Source organism: Pan troglodytes, chromosome 20 (genome assembly GCF_028858775.2).
Source record: "Pan troglodytes isolate AG18354 chromosome 20, NHGRI_mPanTro3-v2.0_pri, whole genome shotgun sequence".
In the NCBI taxonomy this organism is placed as follows: domain Eukaryota; kingdom Metazoa; phylum Chordata; class Mammalia; order Primates; family Hominidae; genus Pan; species Pan troglodytes.
The window spans coordinates 43,451,134-43,465,295 of record NC_072418.2 but is presented as its reverse complement, the minus strand read 5'-3'; the positions used below and the strand labels follow the sequence as shown (position 1 = coordinate 43,465,295).

The following is a 14,162-nucleotide window of genomic DNA, read 5'->3' as shown; positions in this document are numbered from 1 at the left end:
CACATGCCAGTGACATGTTGAGGGCTCAGCACAAAAAGATGTCCCCACCAGAGGCCCATGCCAGCTGTCCCCTACCCCTGCACCCCATCTCACACCACTCAGTCAGGCACAGGCTGTACAGACAAGTTATTTACTTATTATAACCCTGGGCCCTTTTTGCCCTGGAAAGTGGGGGTGGGCCAGGGGGCCAGGCCCAGCATGCACCCCCATTTCTTTGGGGGCTGATCCCTCCCCCAGCTCTGCTGGGTCCCGGGGCCACAGCGTCAGGCCGGTGGGGGCAGAGGTAGAGGTGGGAGAGCAGGGGAGAGAGCCTGAGGAGCCACAATGGGGCAGACAGAAGCGGGGGCACGGGGACAGGGACCGTGACCCAGAGCATCTGGGTCCGCGGGGGCCTAGCAGGCCTTGGCCTGTCCACTGGATCGGGCCTCAGAGCAGGCGGCAGGCGTTGCCCACGCTGTCAGCTGAGGTGTCAAGGTCATGGCTGTAAGGGGAGTCCCAGTCCCTCAGGAAAATGGCCTCCAGCTGGCTCCGCAGGCCGCCCCTCCCATTCTGCGTCACCAGCAGCGAGGTGCCCGCCGTCTCCGTGAAGTAGTTGCCAGACCAGTTGGAGGTTCCTAGAGAGGAATGGGTGGAGCATAAGGGCACCCTCGGGGGGCCGCCCCTGGTGTCTGAACCCCCTCTTCTTCAGCGCCCCGTGGTGCTCAAGACACTCACCGATGTAGGTGGCGCGTTCAGTCACCATGTACTTGTTGTGGTTGACACGGGCATATGGGATTCGAGCCTGGGCCTCATCCGCGGGGACCACAAAGAGTTTCTGAGTGGGAGGGGAGGATGGGAAGGAGTGTGAGAGGCAGGGGTAGTCGGAGGAGCCCCGGGATCAGGGAGCAGAGTGTGGAGCGAGATCTGTGGGACTCCACTGCTTCCCATAGAATCCTCGGGGGCCAGAACAGGGCCAGGTGGAGGGGCCCTCTGAGAATGAAAGCTGAAAGGGAGGCCCCGGTGGTCTCATTTGCAAAACACTGTTCCCGGCAGAATGGCTCCTGTTCATTCCTGAGGTCTCATCTCAGATGCCCCCATTTCCAGAACATCTTCCTTGGCCCTTCCCGCTAGGGCAGAGGCTTCTTCTGGGCATCCCCACCCCAGCCCTGACCCCTCTGCCTGTGCCCCCCCACCCTGGCCCTGACCCCTCTGCCTGGGCCTCCTCCATCCCAGCCCTGACCCCTCTGCCTGTGCCCCCAACCCCAGCCCCGACCCCTCTACCTGCCCACTCCCCCAGTCCTGGTCCCAAACCCTCTCTCTGTGCCCCCCACCCCAGCCCTCACCCCTCTGCCTGGGCCTCCTCCATCCTGGCCCCGACCCCTCTGCCTGTGCCCCCAACCCTGGCCCTAACCCCTCTCTCTGTGCCCTCCAACCCGGCCCCGACCCTTCTGCCTGTGCCTCCCCATCCCAGCCCTGACCCCTCTGCCTGTGCTCCCAATCCCAGCCCTGACCCCTCTACCTGCCCATGTCCCCATTCCTGGTCCCAACACCTCTCTCTCTGTACCCCCATCCCGGTCCCAGCCCCTCTGCCTGTGCCCCCTCATCCCGGTCCTGGCCCCTCTCCCTGTGCCCCACGACCCTGGCCCTGACCCATGGTTTCCCCACAGTGACAGGGCTCACTCTGGGTTGCCCTTGTCGTTGACAGACGAGTCCCATGAGGGCTGTGTCCCTAGGACTGCCCCACACAGGGGCCAAGGGGTGGCTTGGGGCGGTACTTACCACCTGGATGTCAGAGTGGGTATGGTTGTCACGCAGGGCAGCCAGAGAGAGCAGGAAGGCCCGCATGGATGGCTCCGAGTGTCCCCAGCAGCTGATGAGCAGGCGCACCTTGACGCCACGCTCGTAGGCGGCCCGCCGCAGCCCATCGTCAATGGCAGGCCAGAACCTGAGGACGGGTGTATAGGAGGTGGGGCAGGATGCAGAGGGTGGCTGTGTCCACAGGCTTTGCCCTCAGCTTTGGGGAACCAAGCCTGGGCCCTGCTTTAGCTATTGAGAGGACTTCCTCATCGCTGGCTCCCAGACCCTGTTCCTGTCTCCATAAATCCCACATCCCTATTTCCTCTTCCTGGCTGTGGCTCCCATTCCTGCTCCCCAAAACCCAGTGTTGTCATCCTCTTTCTTTCTTTCTTTCTTTCTTTTTTGAGGTGGAATTTCGCTCTTGTTGCCCAGGCTGGAGTGCAATGGCACAATCTCGGCTCACTGCAATCTCTGCCTCCTGGGTTCAAGCGATTCTCCTGCCTCAGCCTCCTGGGTAGCTAGGATTACAGGCATGCGCTACCACGCCTGGCTAATTTTGTATTTTTAGTAGAGACGGGGTTTCTCCATGTTTGTCAGGCTGGTCTGGAACTCCCGACCTCAGGTGATCTGCCCGCCTTGGCCTCCCAAAGTGCTGGGATTACAGGCGTGAGCCACTGTGCCCGGTCCATCCTCTTTTTTTTCTTTTTGAGACAGGTTCTTGCTCTATCACCCAGGCTGGAGTGTAGTGGCACGACCATAGCTCAATGCAGCCTCCAACTCCTGGGCTCAAGTGATCCTCCTGCCTCAGTCTCCTGAGTAGCTGGGACTGCAGGTGAGTGCCACCGCACTGGGCTAATCTTCCAATTTCTCTATAGAGACGGGGTCTCATCATGTTGCCCAGGCTGGTCTCAAACTCCTAGGGATCCTTCCGCCTCGGCCTCCCAAAGTGTTGGGATTACAGGCGTGAGCCACCATGCCTGGACCCACTGTCTTATCTACTGCCCCTAGAATACCTTCTTTGAGCCCCACAAGTGCCATCATCCACCTGGATGTTGCAGTGGGTATGGTTGTTATCCTTCTTTTTTTTTTTTTTTCTTTTTTTTTTTTTTTGAGAAGGTGTCTCGCTCCGTCGCCCAGGCTGGAGTGCAGTGGCATGATCTCGGCTCACTGCAACCTCCGACTCCCGGGTTCAAGCGATTCTCCTGCCTCAGCCTCCCAAGTAGCTGGGACTACAGGCGCCTGCCACCACACCCGGCTAATTTTTTGTATTTTTAGTAGAGACGGGGCTTCACCATGTTGGCCAGGATGGTCTCGATCTCCTGACCTTGTGATCCACCCGCCTCAGCCTCCCAAAGTGCTGGGATTACAGGCGTGAGCCACCGCGTCCGGCCGGTTGTTATCCTTCTTATCCCAGGATCACAAATCCCCAAGCTTGCTACCCTAAACCCAAATACTTTTAGTCCCCATCCCCCAAGCCCCTCGTCCTGTTTCCAGCCCATGCCTCCTACCTCCCCAAATCCCACATCCTGCACCCCTGCCTCAGGCTTCCTGCCCTCAACCCCAATATTCTGAGCCTTCTCTTTTTTGTTGTTGTTTTTTTGAGACAGAGTCTCGCTCTGTTTGTCGCACAGGCTGGAGAGCAGTGGCGCGATCTCAACTCACTGCAACCTCCACCTCCTAGGTTCAAGCAATTCTCCTGCCTCAGCCTCTCAAGTAGCTGGGCGTGCCACCACGCCCGGCTAATTTTTGTATTTTTAGGAGAGATGGGATTTCACCATGTTAGCCAGGCTGGTCTTGAACTCCTGACCTCAAGTGATCCACCCACCTCAGCCCCGAAAAATTTTGGGATTACAGGCGTGAGCCACCACGCCCGGCCCTCTCATCCTTTTCTCTGTTCCCTCAAACCTTGTCCTGAAACCTCATCCTTGTCTCCTCTGTAATCTCTCTTTCTCCTGTCTCAAGTGCCTAGATACCTTCTTCCGGTCACCTCCTGGTGACTGTCTCTCCCTGCAGCTTCTCTTCCATCTGTCCCCTTGCCTGGAGCCCCCACCAGCTTTCTGGTCTCCATGATTCCCTCTCCCATCTCCAGGCCAACTGCAGCGGCTCCCTATCTCCACACCCAGCAGTACCTGTGAGGGTGGGAGAACTCCAGAGTGGGCAGGTAGTTCATGACAGCGACGTAGATGAAACTCCGGGCATTGTCCACCACGTTGAGTAGAGCCTTCAGGTCTGGAGTGCGGCCACTTGGACACAGGGGTGGGGGCGCACTCTGAGGGCGAGGGGACAGTTAAGACACGTGCCCTGCCAGGGTCATCGTCACAATGGACCCCACATACGGACAGCTCACCACAAGCCAGGTACTGTGGATCTCACCGAATCCTCAGCCTCCATGAAGAAGAGGGTCAATCACCACATCCATTTCACATGTGAGGAAACTGAGGCTCAGAGAGGGTAAGTGACTTACTTAAAGTCACACAGCAGATAAATGGAGCCAGGATTCGAACCCAGGCTGTCTGGTTCCGGAAATTTATGCTCTAACCCAGTGCTTCTCAACGTAAGGTCCCTGATCCAGCGGCAACAGCGTCACCTGGGAACTTGTTAGAAATGCAAATTCCTGGGCCTCACTGCACATGGCCTACTGAATCAGAGTGCTGGGGTGAGGTCCAGGAATCTGGGTTTTAACAAGCCCGCCCAGCTGATTCTGGGGCATGCTCAGTTTGAGGACCTCTGATCAAGTCTTTTTTTTTTTTTTTTTGAGATGGAGTCTTGCTCTGTCTCCCAGGCTGGAGTGCAGTGGCATGATCTCAGCTCATTGCAACCTCTGCCTCTTAGGTTCAAGCGATTCTCCTGCCTCAGCCTCCCGAGTAGCTGGGACTACAGGCGTACATCACCACAGCCAGCTAATTTTTTTGTATTTTTAGTGGAGATGGGATTTCACCATGTTGGCCAGGCTGGTCCCGAACTCCTGACCTCAGGCAATCCACCTGCCTAGGCCTCCCAAAGTGCTGGGATTACAGGCGTGAGCCACTGTGTCCAGCCTCGAGTCACTTTCTTCCCTGATTTGCTCACAGCCTGCCTTGACTGGGAACCCCTCGGGTGCCCAGTGCCTCACCAGGCCCTCTTCCCAGCTCCCCTGCCCCTCCTTTTTTTTTTTTTTTTTTTTTGAAGTGGAGTCTCACTCTGTCACCCAGCCTGGAGTGCAATGGTGCAATCTCGGCTCCCTGCAACCTCCACCTCCTGGGTTCAAGTGATTCTCCTGCCTCAGCCTCCCGAGTAGCTGGGATTACAGGTGCCCGCCACCCCTTCAGGCTAATTTTTGTATTTTTGGTAGAGATGGGGTTTCATCACGTTTCCCAGGCTGGTCTCCAACCCCTGAGCTCAAGTGATCCGCCCATCCTGGACTCCCAAAATACTAGGATTACAGGCATGAGCCACTGTGCCTGGTCCCCCATCTTCCTTAATGCTCAACAGACAAGGAAACTGAGGCTCTAAAAGGGGAAGTGGTAATGAGGAGAGCCTTGATCCCCTGTGGGAGGCCCTTGTAGTGAAAGACCCCAATGAGTCACACTTCCCTGCGTCCACGCCTTAGGGTCGTGCCTTGCATGATGACTCTGGGCTTGGACAGGTGACTTGCTCAGGGGGACCTAGGGAGACCTGGGTTGCCTGCCTCAACTAGTGAAACTATCAAGAGCTAGAAACATCAGTGCCTTGTCCAGAGTGGTCAGTATCTGCCATGGGCGAGAGCCAGTGTTGTCCAATAGAGCCTGTCACAGTGATGGAAATGTCCAATATGGTGGTCACTTGCTACAGGTGCTACTGAGCATATGAAATGTGGCTACTGCATGAGGAACTGAATTTTGTCTTTTTTTAGAGACAAGGCAACAGCCTCTTGCCCAGGCTGGAGTGCAGTGGTACAATCAGCTCACGCAGCCTCGAACTCCTGGGCTCAAGTGATCCCCCTGTCTTAGCCTCCCCAGGGACTACAGGTGCACACAACCACACCCAGCTAATTTTAATTAATATTATGTTTTTGTAGAAATGGTGTCTCCCTAGTTCTTGGGTATCCTATCTAGAACAATAAATAATAAGACCAAAAAAAAAAAAAAAAAAAAGAAAGAAATGATGTCTCCCTATGTTGCCCAGGCTGGTCTTGAACTCCTGGCCTCAAGTGATCCTCCCACCTTGGCCTTGGCCTCCCAAAGTGCTGGGATTACAGGGATGAGAAACCATGCCTGGCTTGAAAAAATTTTTTTTTGAAACAGGCTGTCACCCAGGCTGGAGTACAGTGGTGTGATCATGGCTCACTGCAGCCTAGATTTCCTGGGCTCAAGTGATCCCCCTGCCTCAGCCTCCCGAGTAGCTGGGACTACATGCATGCACAACCCAACCCAGCTAGTTTTGTTTGTTTGTTTGTTTGTAAAGATGGAGTCTTGCTATGTTGTCCAGGCTGGTCTCAAACTCCTGGCCTCAAGTGATCCTGTCACCTTAACCTCCCAAAGTATTGGGATTACAGGCATAAGCCACCCCACTTGGCCTGAATTGTTAATTGCATTTAATTAACTTAAACTGAAAGAGCCACCTGTGGCTATACTGGATGATATAGAGCACCAAAGGTTTGGTGTGCATGAACCCAGGGTACCTCTCCCAGCAGCCCTAACAGGTTGGAAACAATACCCATTTTCTAACTGAAATAGAGGCTGAGGGATCTTGGGAACTACTCCAGGCCCCTGACCAAGCAGAATGAGCTGGGGTGAGAACTGATGGTCAGGATATGCCCTCCCTGTCATCACCAAACAGGGACAGATGGAGGCTGTGAGTGACGGCATGGGGCTGGGACATGACAGGCCCCACTTGCCCCAGACTCACCGCCAGGTAGGCCAGAGCAGGGGTTCCATTGAGGCAGATCTCCATTGGTGTCTCTTGGTTGTAGCGGGTGTCATAGAACCGGGGCCAAGTTGATGGGATGGAGCTGCCTGCCTGGCCCAGGAACCAGTAGGCCTCAAAGATCTTGGTCAGGTCTCGAGCCAGGCAGCTGCAGTTGTACATGACCACGCCCAGCTCCTTGACCTGTAGGAGGGCAGTGCTGAGCTCAGGGATAGCGGCCTAGTGCTCACGGATGACAGGGACACTCCCCAGTCTGGTCTCTGTCTATCCCCCTGTCCCACAGTACCCCCTCCACCCCAGCTCCAATAGCTAAAGTCCTAGAATGATTATCAACTTAAGTTTTGATGAAAATCAGTTATTCTAAAGCTCCAGGTTTCCTGAACGTTTGCAATCTGCTGTTGCTTCTACCCTCCACTGAGCTAGCTTCTACTCATTCTTAGGTCTAGGCTGACATGTTGCCTCCTTCAGGAAGCCTCCCGTGACTACCCAGCCTGCACCAGGCATTCCTCTGGGCTCTCATAGTCCCTTGGGATTCCCTCCTCATTCTTTCTGGTGACAAACTGGTCTTCCCATTGGGCTGGGAGGACAGGCACCAGGGATGTCTCAGTCACAGCTATATCTACAGCATCTCCCTGCATAATTGCTGAGATTAAAGGTTAAGGAACTATCTGTTGAGGAAATGAATTCATGAGTTATTGTCCTGTCTTATCTTCACCTCATTGCCCAAGCTGTTTCCTGTTCCATTTTGGGCTAATTCCTCCCTAGCCTTCAGGGATCAGATTAGTTATACCTCCTTTGGGAAACCCTCCAATGCCCCAGGTTGGGGTCTCTGAGCTTCCACAGCCCTCTGTTCCCTCCATCCTGGCCCTGACCCTCTGCCTGTGTCTCCCCAACCCCGGCCCTGACCCCTCTGGGCTGTCACTGTCAGGTGACAGGCCAGTCTGCATTGGACTGGGAGTTCCATGAGGTCCATCTGTTACCACCATGTTCCCAACATTACCCAGGATAGGGCTGGACTTAGAGCAAGCACACGGAGATGTACAATGAAGATCAAATGGGTGCGCAGGTCCTTGAATGCCCTGTAGAAGGCTGGTAGCTGCAATTGGGGATCAGAGGGAGCCCCAGGCTTCCAGGAGCAGGGGGAGGGCAGTAGAGGGCTCCATTTAGGGATTCTTTGTTTTTTAACAGGGTCTCACTCTGTCACTCAGGCTGGAGTGCAGTGGCATGAATACAACCCACTGTAGCCTCAAACTCCTGGGCTCAAGTGATCCTCCCACCTCAGTCTCCCAAGGAGCTGGGACCAGAGGTGTGTGCCACCACACCGGGCTTATTTTTTTTTTTTTGGTAGAGATGGGGTCTCACTATGTTGCCCAGGCTGGTCTCCAACTCCTGGGCTCAAGCGATCCTCCCACCTTGGCCTCCCAAAGTGTTGAGATTATAGGTGTGAGCCACCGTGCATGGCTTGGATTAGGGAGGCCTGGTAGGAGGCAAGAAGGAAGCCATTACAGAGAATGGGTGGAGAGGACTCTGGATTGAGTGAGGGATGCAGTCGGAGGCTGGGTGCCCTGTGGGGCAGGGAGTGGCCTGGAAGGAAGGTAGACAGGGTGCAGACAGACCTGGGTCAGTGAACGCCAGTCCATGTTGGCACTGCCCAGGTAGAAGTGGGTCTGGTCCACCACCCAGAACTTGGTATGCAGGACACCATGGGTCAGCTTCTGCATGTCCACCATGCGGACCTGGGCACCTGTGACCAGCAGGGGCAGAGATCAGGGGCCAGGCTGCGTACCCCCAGGCCCAGACCAGCCCCAGTTGGGCCCCAGCTCACCGCTCTGCAGCAGAGCCTGCAGGTCCGCCTGTGGCTGGGGCCCGTTGGGCTTGCTCACAGCGATGCGGACGTTCACGCCCTTTGGTGCCAGGGTCTGTAGCTGCCGGAGGACCTCCTCACCCTGCGGGGAGGGGAGAGCTTCTGAGGGGCTGGGCCAGCCAGCTCTCCAACCCCACAAGGTAATGCCCGGTGGAGTTATTTTGAGACATGATTAGGAGTAAACAGACTTTACATTAGCCTGCATAGATTAAAGACTTTACAGATTAAAATATTAAAAGACTTCCTTATCTGTTTTAAACATCTTTATCTGCTTTAATAATTAGTTGCCCTGTGATCCCCCTCCAAGGCCTCCTGACCCCTCCTGCCCCTCCAGGGACTTTCTCAAAATTCAGCATCAAGGCAGGGCCTCCAGGCATCTCCCAGGATGGTGGGGGCGAGGCTCAGGCAGGGGATCCTGGAAGGTATCGGATGAGGCACGATGATGCCAACAACAGCAACAGTCAAGGATGCCCTGGAACCTACTGTGTGCCAGGCCCTGTTCTAGGCCCCTTCTCAGCGAACTCACTGAATTCTCACAACCCAGTGAGGCTGGTTTAATTATAATCCCCACAGAGAACTCAGTAGTGGAGTGGGATTTTGTTTTTGTTTGTTTGTTTGTTGAGACAGGGTCTTGCTATGTTGCCCAGGCTGATCTTCAATTCCTGGGCTCAAGCATTCCGCCTGCCTCAGTCTCCCAAGTAGCTAGTACCTCAGGAGTGCACCACCACATCCAGCTATGGAGCAGGATTTGAACCCAGACCATCTGCCTCCTACATCTGTGTTTTAAACCACTTTAGAGGGAGCCAGCAGGGAGTGGGAGCTCATACGGTTTTTTAACATAAAAAAATTTTTTTTTAGAGACAGGGTTTCACTATGTTGCCCAGGCTAGAGTGCAGTGGCATGATCACGGCTCACTGTAGCCTCCAATTCCTAGGCTCAAGTCATCCTCCTGCTTCACCCTCCCAAGTAGCTGGGACCACAGGTGTGTACCATTATGCCTGGCTTTGGTTTTTAACTTTTGTAATTATTATTATTACTTTTTCTTTTTCTTTTTTTTGAGACAGGGTCTTGCTATGTTGCCTGGGCTGGAGTGTAGTGGCATGATCACGGCTCGCTGCAGCCTCCAACTCCTGGGCTCAAGCCATCCTCCTCCTTCCATCTCCTGAGTATCGGAGACTGCAGGCATGCACCACAACACCCTGCTAATTTTTTTTTTATTTTTAGTAGAGACGGTTGAGGGGAGGCGGGGGGGGGGGTCTCACTATGTTGCTCAGGCTAGTCTCGAACTCTTGGGCTCCAGTGATCCTCCTGTCTAGGCCTCCCAAAGTGCTGGGATTACAGGTGTGAATCACCACACTTGGCCATAATTATTTTCTTCAGGCAGTTCTTAAGGAGCCTTGTAATTTTAGTTAAGTTTTAAGACAACTTCTCACAAAAAGAGCCAGTAGGGAGAAGAAAACAGAAGGAACAAATTCATGGTTTTTCAATGGAAGAGGTTATCCATGTAGGCTGTTCCTTTTCAAATTGTGAAGCTTTTATGTTCTTTAAGTTTGTCTGCAGACCATACCAGGATATAGTAACAGCAGACTCACAAAGGCTGACTCTGTGCCAGGCACTGTGCTAACATTTGCATTGATTAGTCCATTTCATCCTCACAAGAGCCCTAAGAAGCAGGTGCTATAAATTGGCCCCATTTTACAGATAAAGAAACTGAAGCTGGAGAGAAGAGGTGACCTGCCTGGGGTCACACAGCTGGGAGGTGGCCCCTGTCTTGAGGCTGGGCTGTTAATTACTCCACTCTTCCCTTTCTTTGTGTGACTGGGTCAGGACAGCTTGTGGGTGAGTGACATCTGCCAGCCTAATAATCCCTTGTAACCAAACCCGCACCCTGACATTCAGAGGCCTACAGATGACCGTGACAAACGCCCCCAGTCCAGAGAGCCATGTGACGCCAGCTGCTTGCAAACACCTGTGTCCAATCCGCTGTGTGAGACACACCCCTCTGTCTCCCGGGCTGCAGGAGAAACCCCTTCATTCCCCACAGCCCCCGCTGCCTCCCACCCCCTGCCCCTGCTGCCGGCCAGGGCCAAGGTTGCAGGTACCTGCTGGGCAGAGGGCTCCTGCGTGTGGGTGTCATTGTTGGTGAGGGTCCAGTAGAAGGAGGCGATGTCCAGGCTGCTGTGCGCACCGGCGAGCAGGCCCAGCCAGGCCTGGCTGGTGGAAGGGTTCCCCGTGGAGGCATTGGGGAAGTCCAGGCCCTCAGGAATGCTTTCCACCAGCACTGCTCTGGGGGGTGGGGGATGCTATCAGCCATACGGTGCCGGAGAACAAGGGCTGGGAGGTGAGTGCTCAGCTGTCCGTCCATGGGTGTGTTGGATAGACTGTATTTTTTTTTTTTTTTTAGAGACAGAGTCTTGCCCTGTCCCCCAGGCTGGAAGCGCAGTGGCGCCATCTCGGCTCACTGCAGCCTCGAACCCCTGGGCTCAAGTGATCCTCCCACCTCAACCTCTTGAGTAGCTGGGACTACAGGTGTGCACCAGTATGCCTGGCTACTTTTTTTACTTTTAGTAGAGATGGAGCCGCACTACGTTGCCCAGGCTGGTCTGGAACTCCTGGGCTCAAGCAATCCTCCCGCCTCAGCCCCGCAAAGTGTTGCAATTACAGGCGTGAGCCACCAAGCCCAGCTAAACTGTATTTGAGTTTTTCTTTTCTTTTAAAAAAATTTTTTAAAACTGTGTGTATTTGAATGCGTGCCTGGACTCATGATCCTCTGCGTGTCTGTCTAGAGGTGTGGAAGGAAGGTCGTGTATTGAGATGTGTGTGTGGGTCCACAGATGTGGGTGGAAGATGCTGTGTCTGTTCACAGGCCGAATAGAAGATGACGCTGTGGCTGCCATAGAAACTATGTGTGTGGAGGAGGAGGGGGCGGGCGAGCACTTGGGAGCCTGCAACCTCCTCACTTGTCGCAAGCGCTGGGTAGGGCTGAGTGCAGGCCCTGTTTAGTGTGTGCTTAAGTGTACCTGGTCTGGCAGGCCCCTCCCCCACCACCTGCAGCACCCCCAACTTACTCGCAAGGGTCATAGCAGGGGGCTGGGCGCTGGTTGGGCCCAAAGAGATGCAAGTCGCCGTATTCCCATAGAAACAGCTGAGTCATCAGGGCTCCGAAGCCCACAACCGCCAGAATGAGGACCAGCAGGACCCAGCGGGCTTTCTGTGGGGAGGAGGAGGTGGTCAGCCAGCCCGAGGGGGGCAGCCCAGCCTGTCTCTGAGACAGAGCGAGGGTGGCGGAGGGCTCCTACCTTTTCCGCAGCCTTCCACGCCTCAATCTCATTCATGGGCAGCTCATTGGCGGGCTCCTCTGCAGGCACCTTCAGCTGGGGATGGGGACAACAACGGGGGTGACAGGTGGCTCTTGGGAACCCCCACCCCCACTGTACCCAGTTCCACCCTGCTGAGCCCCCCAATCCACCTACCTCCTGGTACATCAGTTTAGGCTTCATCTTCCCTCAAGGCTGGGGGATACGCAGAGCCCAGGTGAGAAGGTGGGTGTGTCAGGGTCTCCAAACTGGCAGAACAAAAGTGGGCACTGTGTGGGGTGTTCTACGCTTTCCAGGGACAGACATCACAGAAGAGTGATTAGTCTTGGGGCTATTCATAATCATGGGGGCCACTGGCACACTGCCCACCACCCCAAAAAGAGGAAGCTGGTCACTGGTCAGCAGGATTTCGAAATCCCTCAAAATCCAACGCTCTGCTGCCTGCTCTTCACTCTGCAGTGCCCACCCTGCCCCCATCAGCACCCACGCAGCTCCCCTCTAGCAGCCCCCTTCTCCCTCCTCCAACCTGTAGACACCCCCAGAAAGGCAGCGCTGGATGAGGTCAGCGGAGCCCCAGGTCTTTGTGCCTGGCTTTTCTCAGCCCTGGGACAGGGGTATATTCTAGGTGGCTCCTCCGCCCTCAGGTGCCCCCACACCACACAGCTCAGCCAGGGATCATCGGGGCCTCCCTGCCATCCCGCTGCCCATCCCCCCAGCCAGCCTCCCCCCACCTACCCCTGAGGGGCCTCGGCCTCGCTCTCAGGCGTCTGCTGCTACCTCCGCTGGGCCCCAGCTTCTGTCTGGACAGGCTGAACGAGGGTGGGAGGAGGGGGCGGGGCCTGTGGGAGCTCCGCCCACTGCAGCGGGGAGTCTGCGCAGTGCGTGCCCCAGTCCGGGCTCACCGCAGCGAGAAGGGGGGCTCGGCTCCCCAGACACGGTCGCTCCAGCCTGGCCGGGTTGGGGGGTAGTACCTGGCTGGTGGATGGGCTTTGCTACATTCCACCCTAGAGTCCCCGTGTAGGGCAGGGAGGCCACAGGTAAAGAACAAAAGGAACCTCACGTCTTTTCTCATTTACAAACCTTGTGAATTTGTGTACCATGGACATGCATTACCTAGTCAAAAATAAATACATAAATGAAATTAATAAAACGCTTATAAAATGAAACGGAGAGATCATGGTTGAATAACAGAATGAAGAAATGTTGCGATAAAGTCAACAGAAGACAGTTCACAGCATGAGATGGGAAGAAAAGGTCAGAGGAGATGGTGAATTTTCTGTTGGAGTCTATTTAGATTTTGGTATTTGATTTTTTAAAAAAAGCCAGCTGATATTTTGGTAGGGATTTAAAAAAATTTATTTTCCGATCCACCCCATCCCATATCTCCCAAGAGGGATTTAAGGCCCCGGCTGGAGAAATACACTGGAGACCCCTTTCCTCTCTCATCCCTCCTCTCCTAATTGACAGAGGGTGGCACCTCTTTTCACGGCAGGGTGGCACCTCTCTCAATGAGACAGGGACACCCTCTTCCCTCAAGCTCCCCCAAACACACATGGCAGGAAGTCAAGAGATAACTGCAGAAAAGGAATATTACTGAGAGAAGCAACAAGGCAGAAGTGGTTGTCTTCAAGGGAGTGGGATTTTGGGGTAGGTCAAGATTGCTTTTTATTGTAAGCCTATTTTCTTTTCTTTTTTTAGTGCCAGAGTTCTGTTCCCTAGGCTGGAGTGCAGCAGCACGATCATAGCTCACTGCGGCCTCAACTTCCCAGGCTCAAGCAATCCTCCTGCCTCAGCCTCCCAAGCAGCTGGGACTACAGGCACGTGCCACCATGCCCAGCTCCTTTTTTTTTTGGAGCCGCAGTCTCGCTCTGTCTCTCCCACACTGGAGTGCAGTGGTGCCATCTCGGCTCACTGCAACCTCCACCTCCCTGGTTTGAGCAATTCGCCCACCTCAGCTTCCCGAGTAGCTGGGACTACAGGCGCCCGCCACCATGCCCGGCTAATTTTTTTTTTTTTTTTTGTATTTTTTAGTAGAGATGGGGTTTCACCGTGTTAGCCAGGATGGTCTCAATCTCCTGACCTCGTGATCCGCCCGTCTCGGCCCCCAAAAGTGCTGGGATTACAGGCATGAGCCACCGCGCCCAGCTGCAGCTAATTTTTTTTTTTTTTAATTTTGTATAGACGGGGTCTTGCTTATTGCCCAGGCTGGACTCCTGGACTCAAGTGATCCTCCTACCTTGGCCTCCCAAAGTTCTGAGATTACAGGCATGAGCCACCACATCTGGCCCCTATTTTCTTTTTTCTGAGACGGTGTTTCGCTC

At 54.7% G+C, this 14,162-nt stretch overlaps 1 protein-coding gene across 19 annotated transcripts in view; it reads right to left on the bottom strand.

The window, feature by feature from the left end:
• Positions 1-116: 116 nt before the first annotated feature.
• Positions 117-14,162, bottom strand: part of PLD3 (phospholipase D family member 3) — a 29,879-nt gene continuing 15,833 nt past the window's right edge. For 2 of the 19 annotated variants that reach the window (XM_016935977.3, XM_016935976.4), the window contains exons 2-13: positions 12,577-12,954; positions 11,998-12,089; positions 11,824-11,898; positions 11,593-11,735; positions 10,627-10,810; positions 8,486-8,606; positions 8,277-8,404; positions 6,643-6,843; positions 3,906-4,045; positions 1,759-1,924; positions 715-814; positions 117-614 (exon numbers count right to left, since the gene is read on the bottom strand). In XM_016935977.3, coding sequence (XP_016791466.1) covers positions 427-614; positions 715-814; positions 1,759-1,924; positions 3,906-4,045; positions 6,643-6,843; positions 8,277-8,404; positions 8,486-8,606; positions 10,627-10,810; positions 11,593-11,735; positions 11,824-11,898; positions 11,998-12,024 — 1,473 coding nt within the window. In that variant the 5' untranslated portion in view covers positions 12,025-12,089; positions 12,577-12,954 and the 3' untranslated portion in view covers positions 117-426. Of the gene's footprint in view, positions 615-714; positions 815-1,758; positions 1,925-3,905; positions 4,046-6,642; positions 6,844-8,276; positions 8,405-8,485; positions 8,607-10,626; positions 10,811-11,592; positions 11,736-11,823; positions 11,899-11,997; positions 12,130-12,576; positions 12,955-14,162 lie in introns of all 19 variants that reach the window. The other 17 variants (XM_063800756.1, XM_063800753.1, XM_063800751.1 and 14 more) reach the window with 12 other exon arrangements.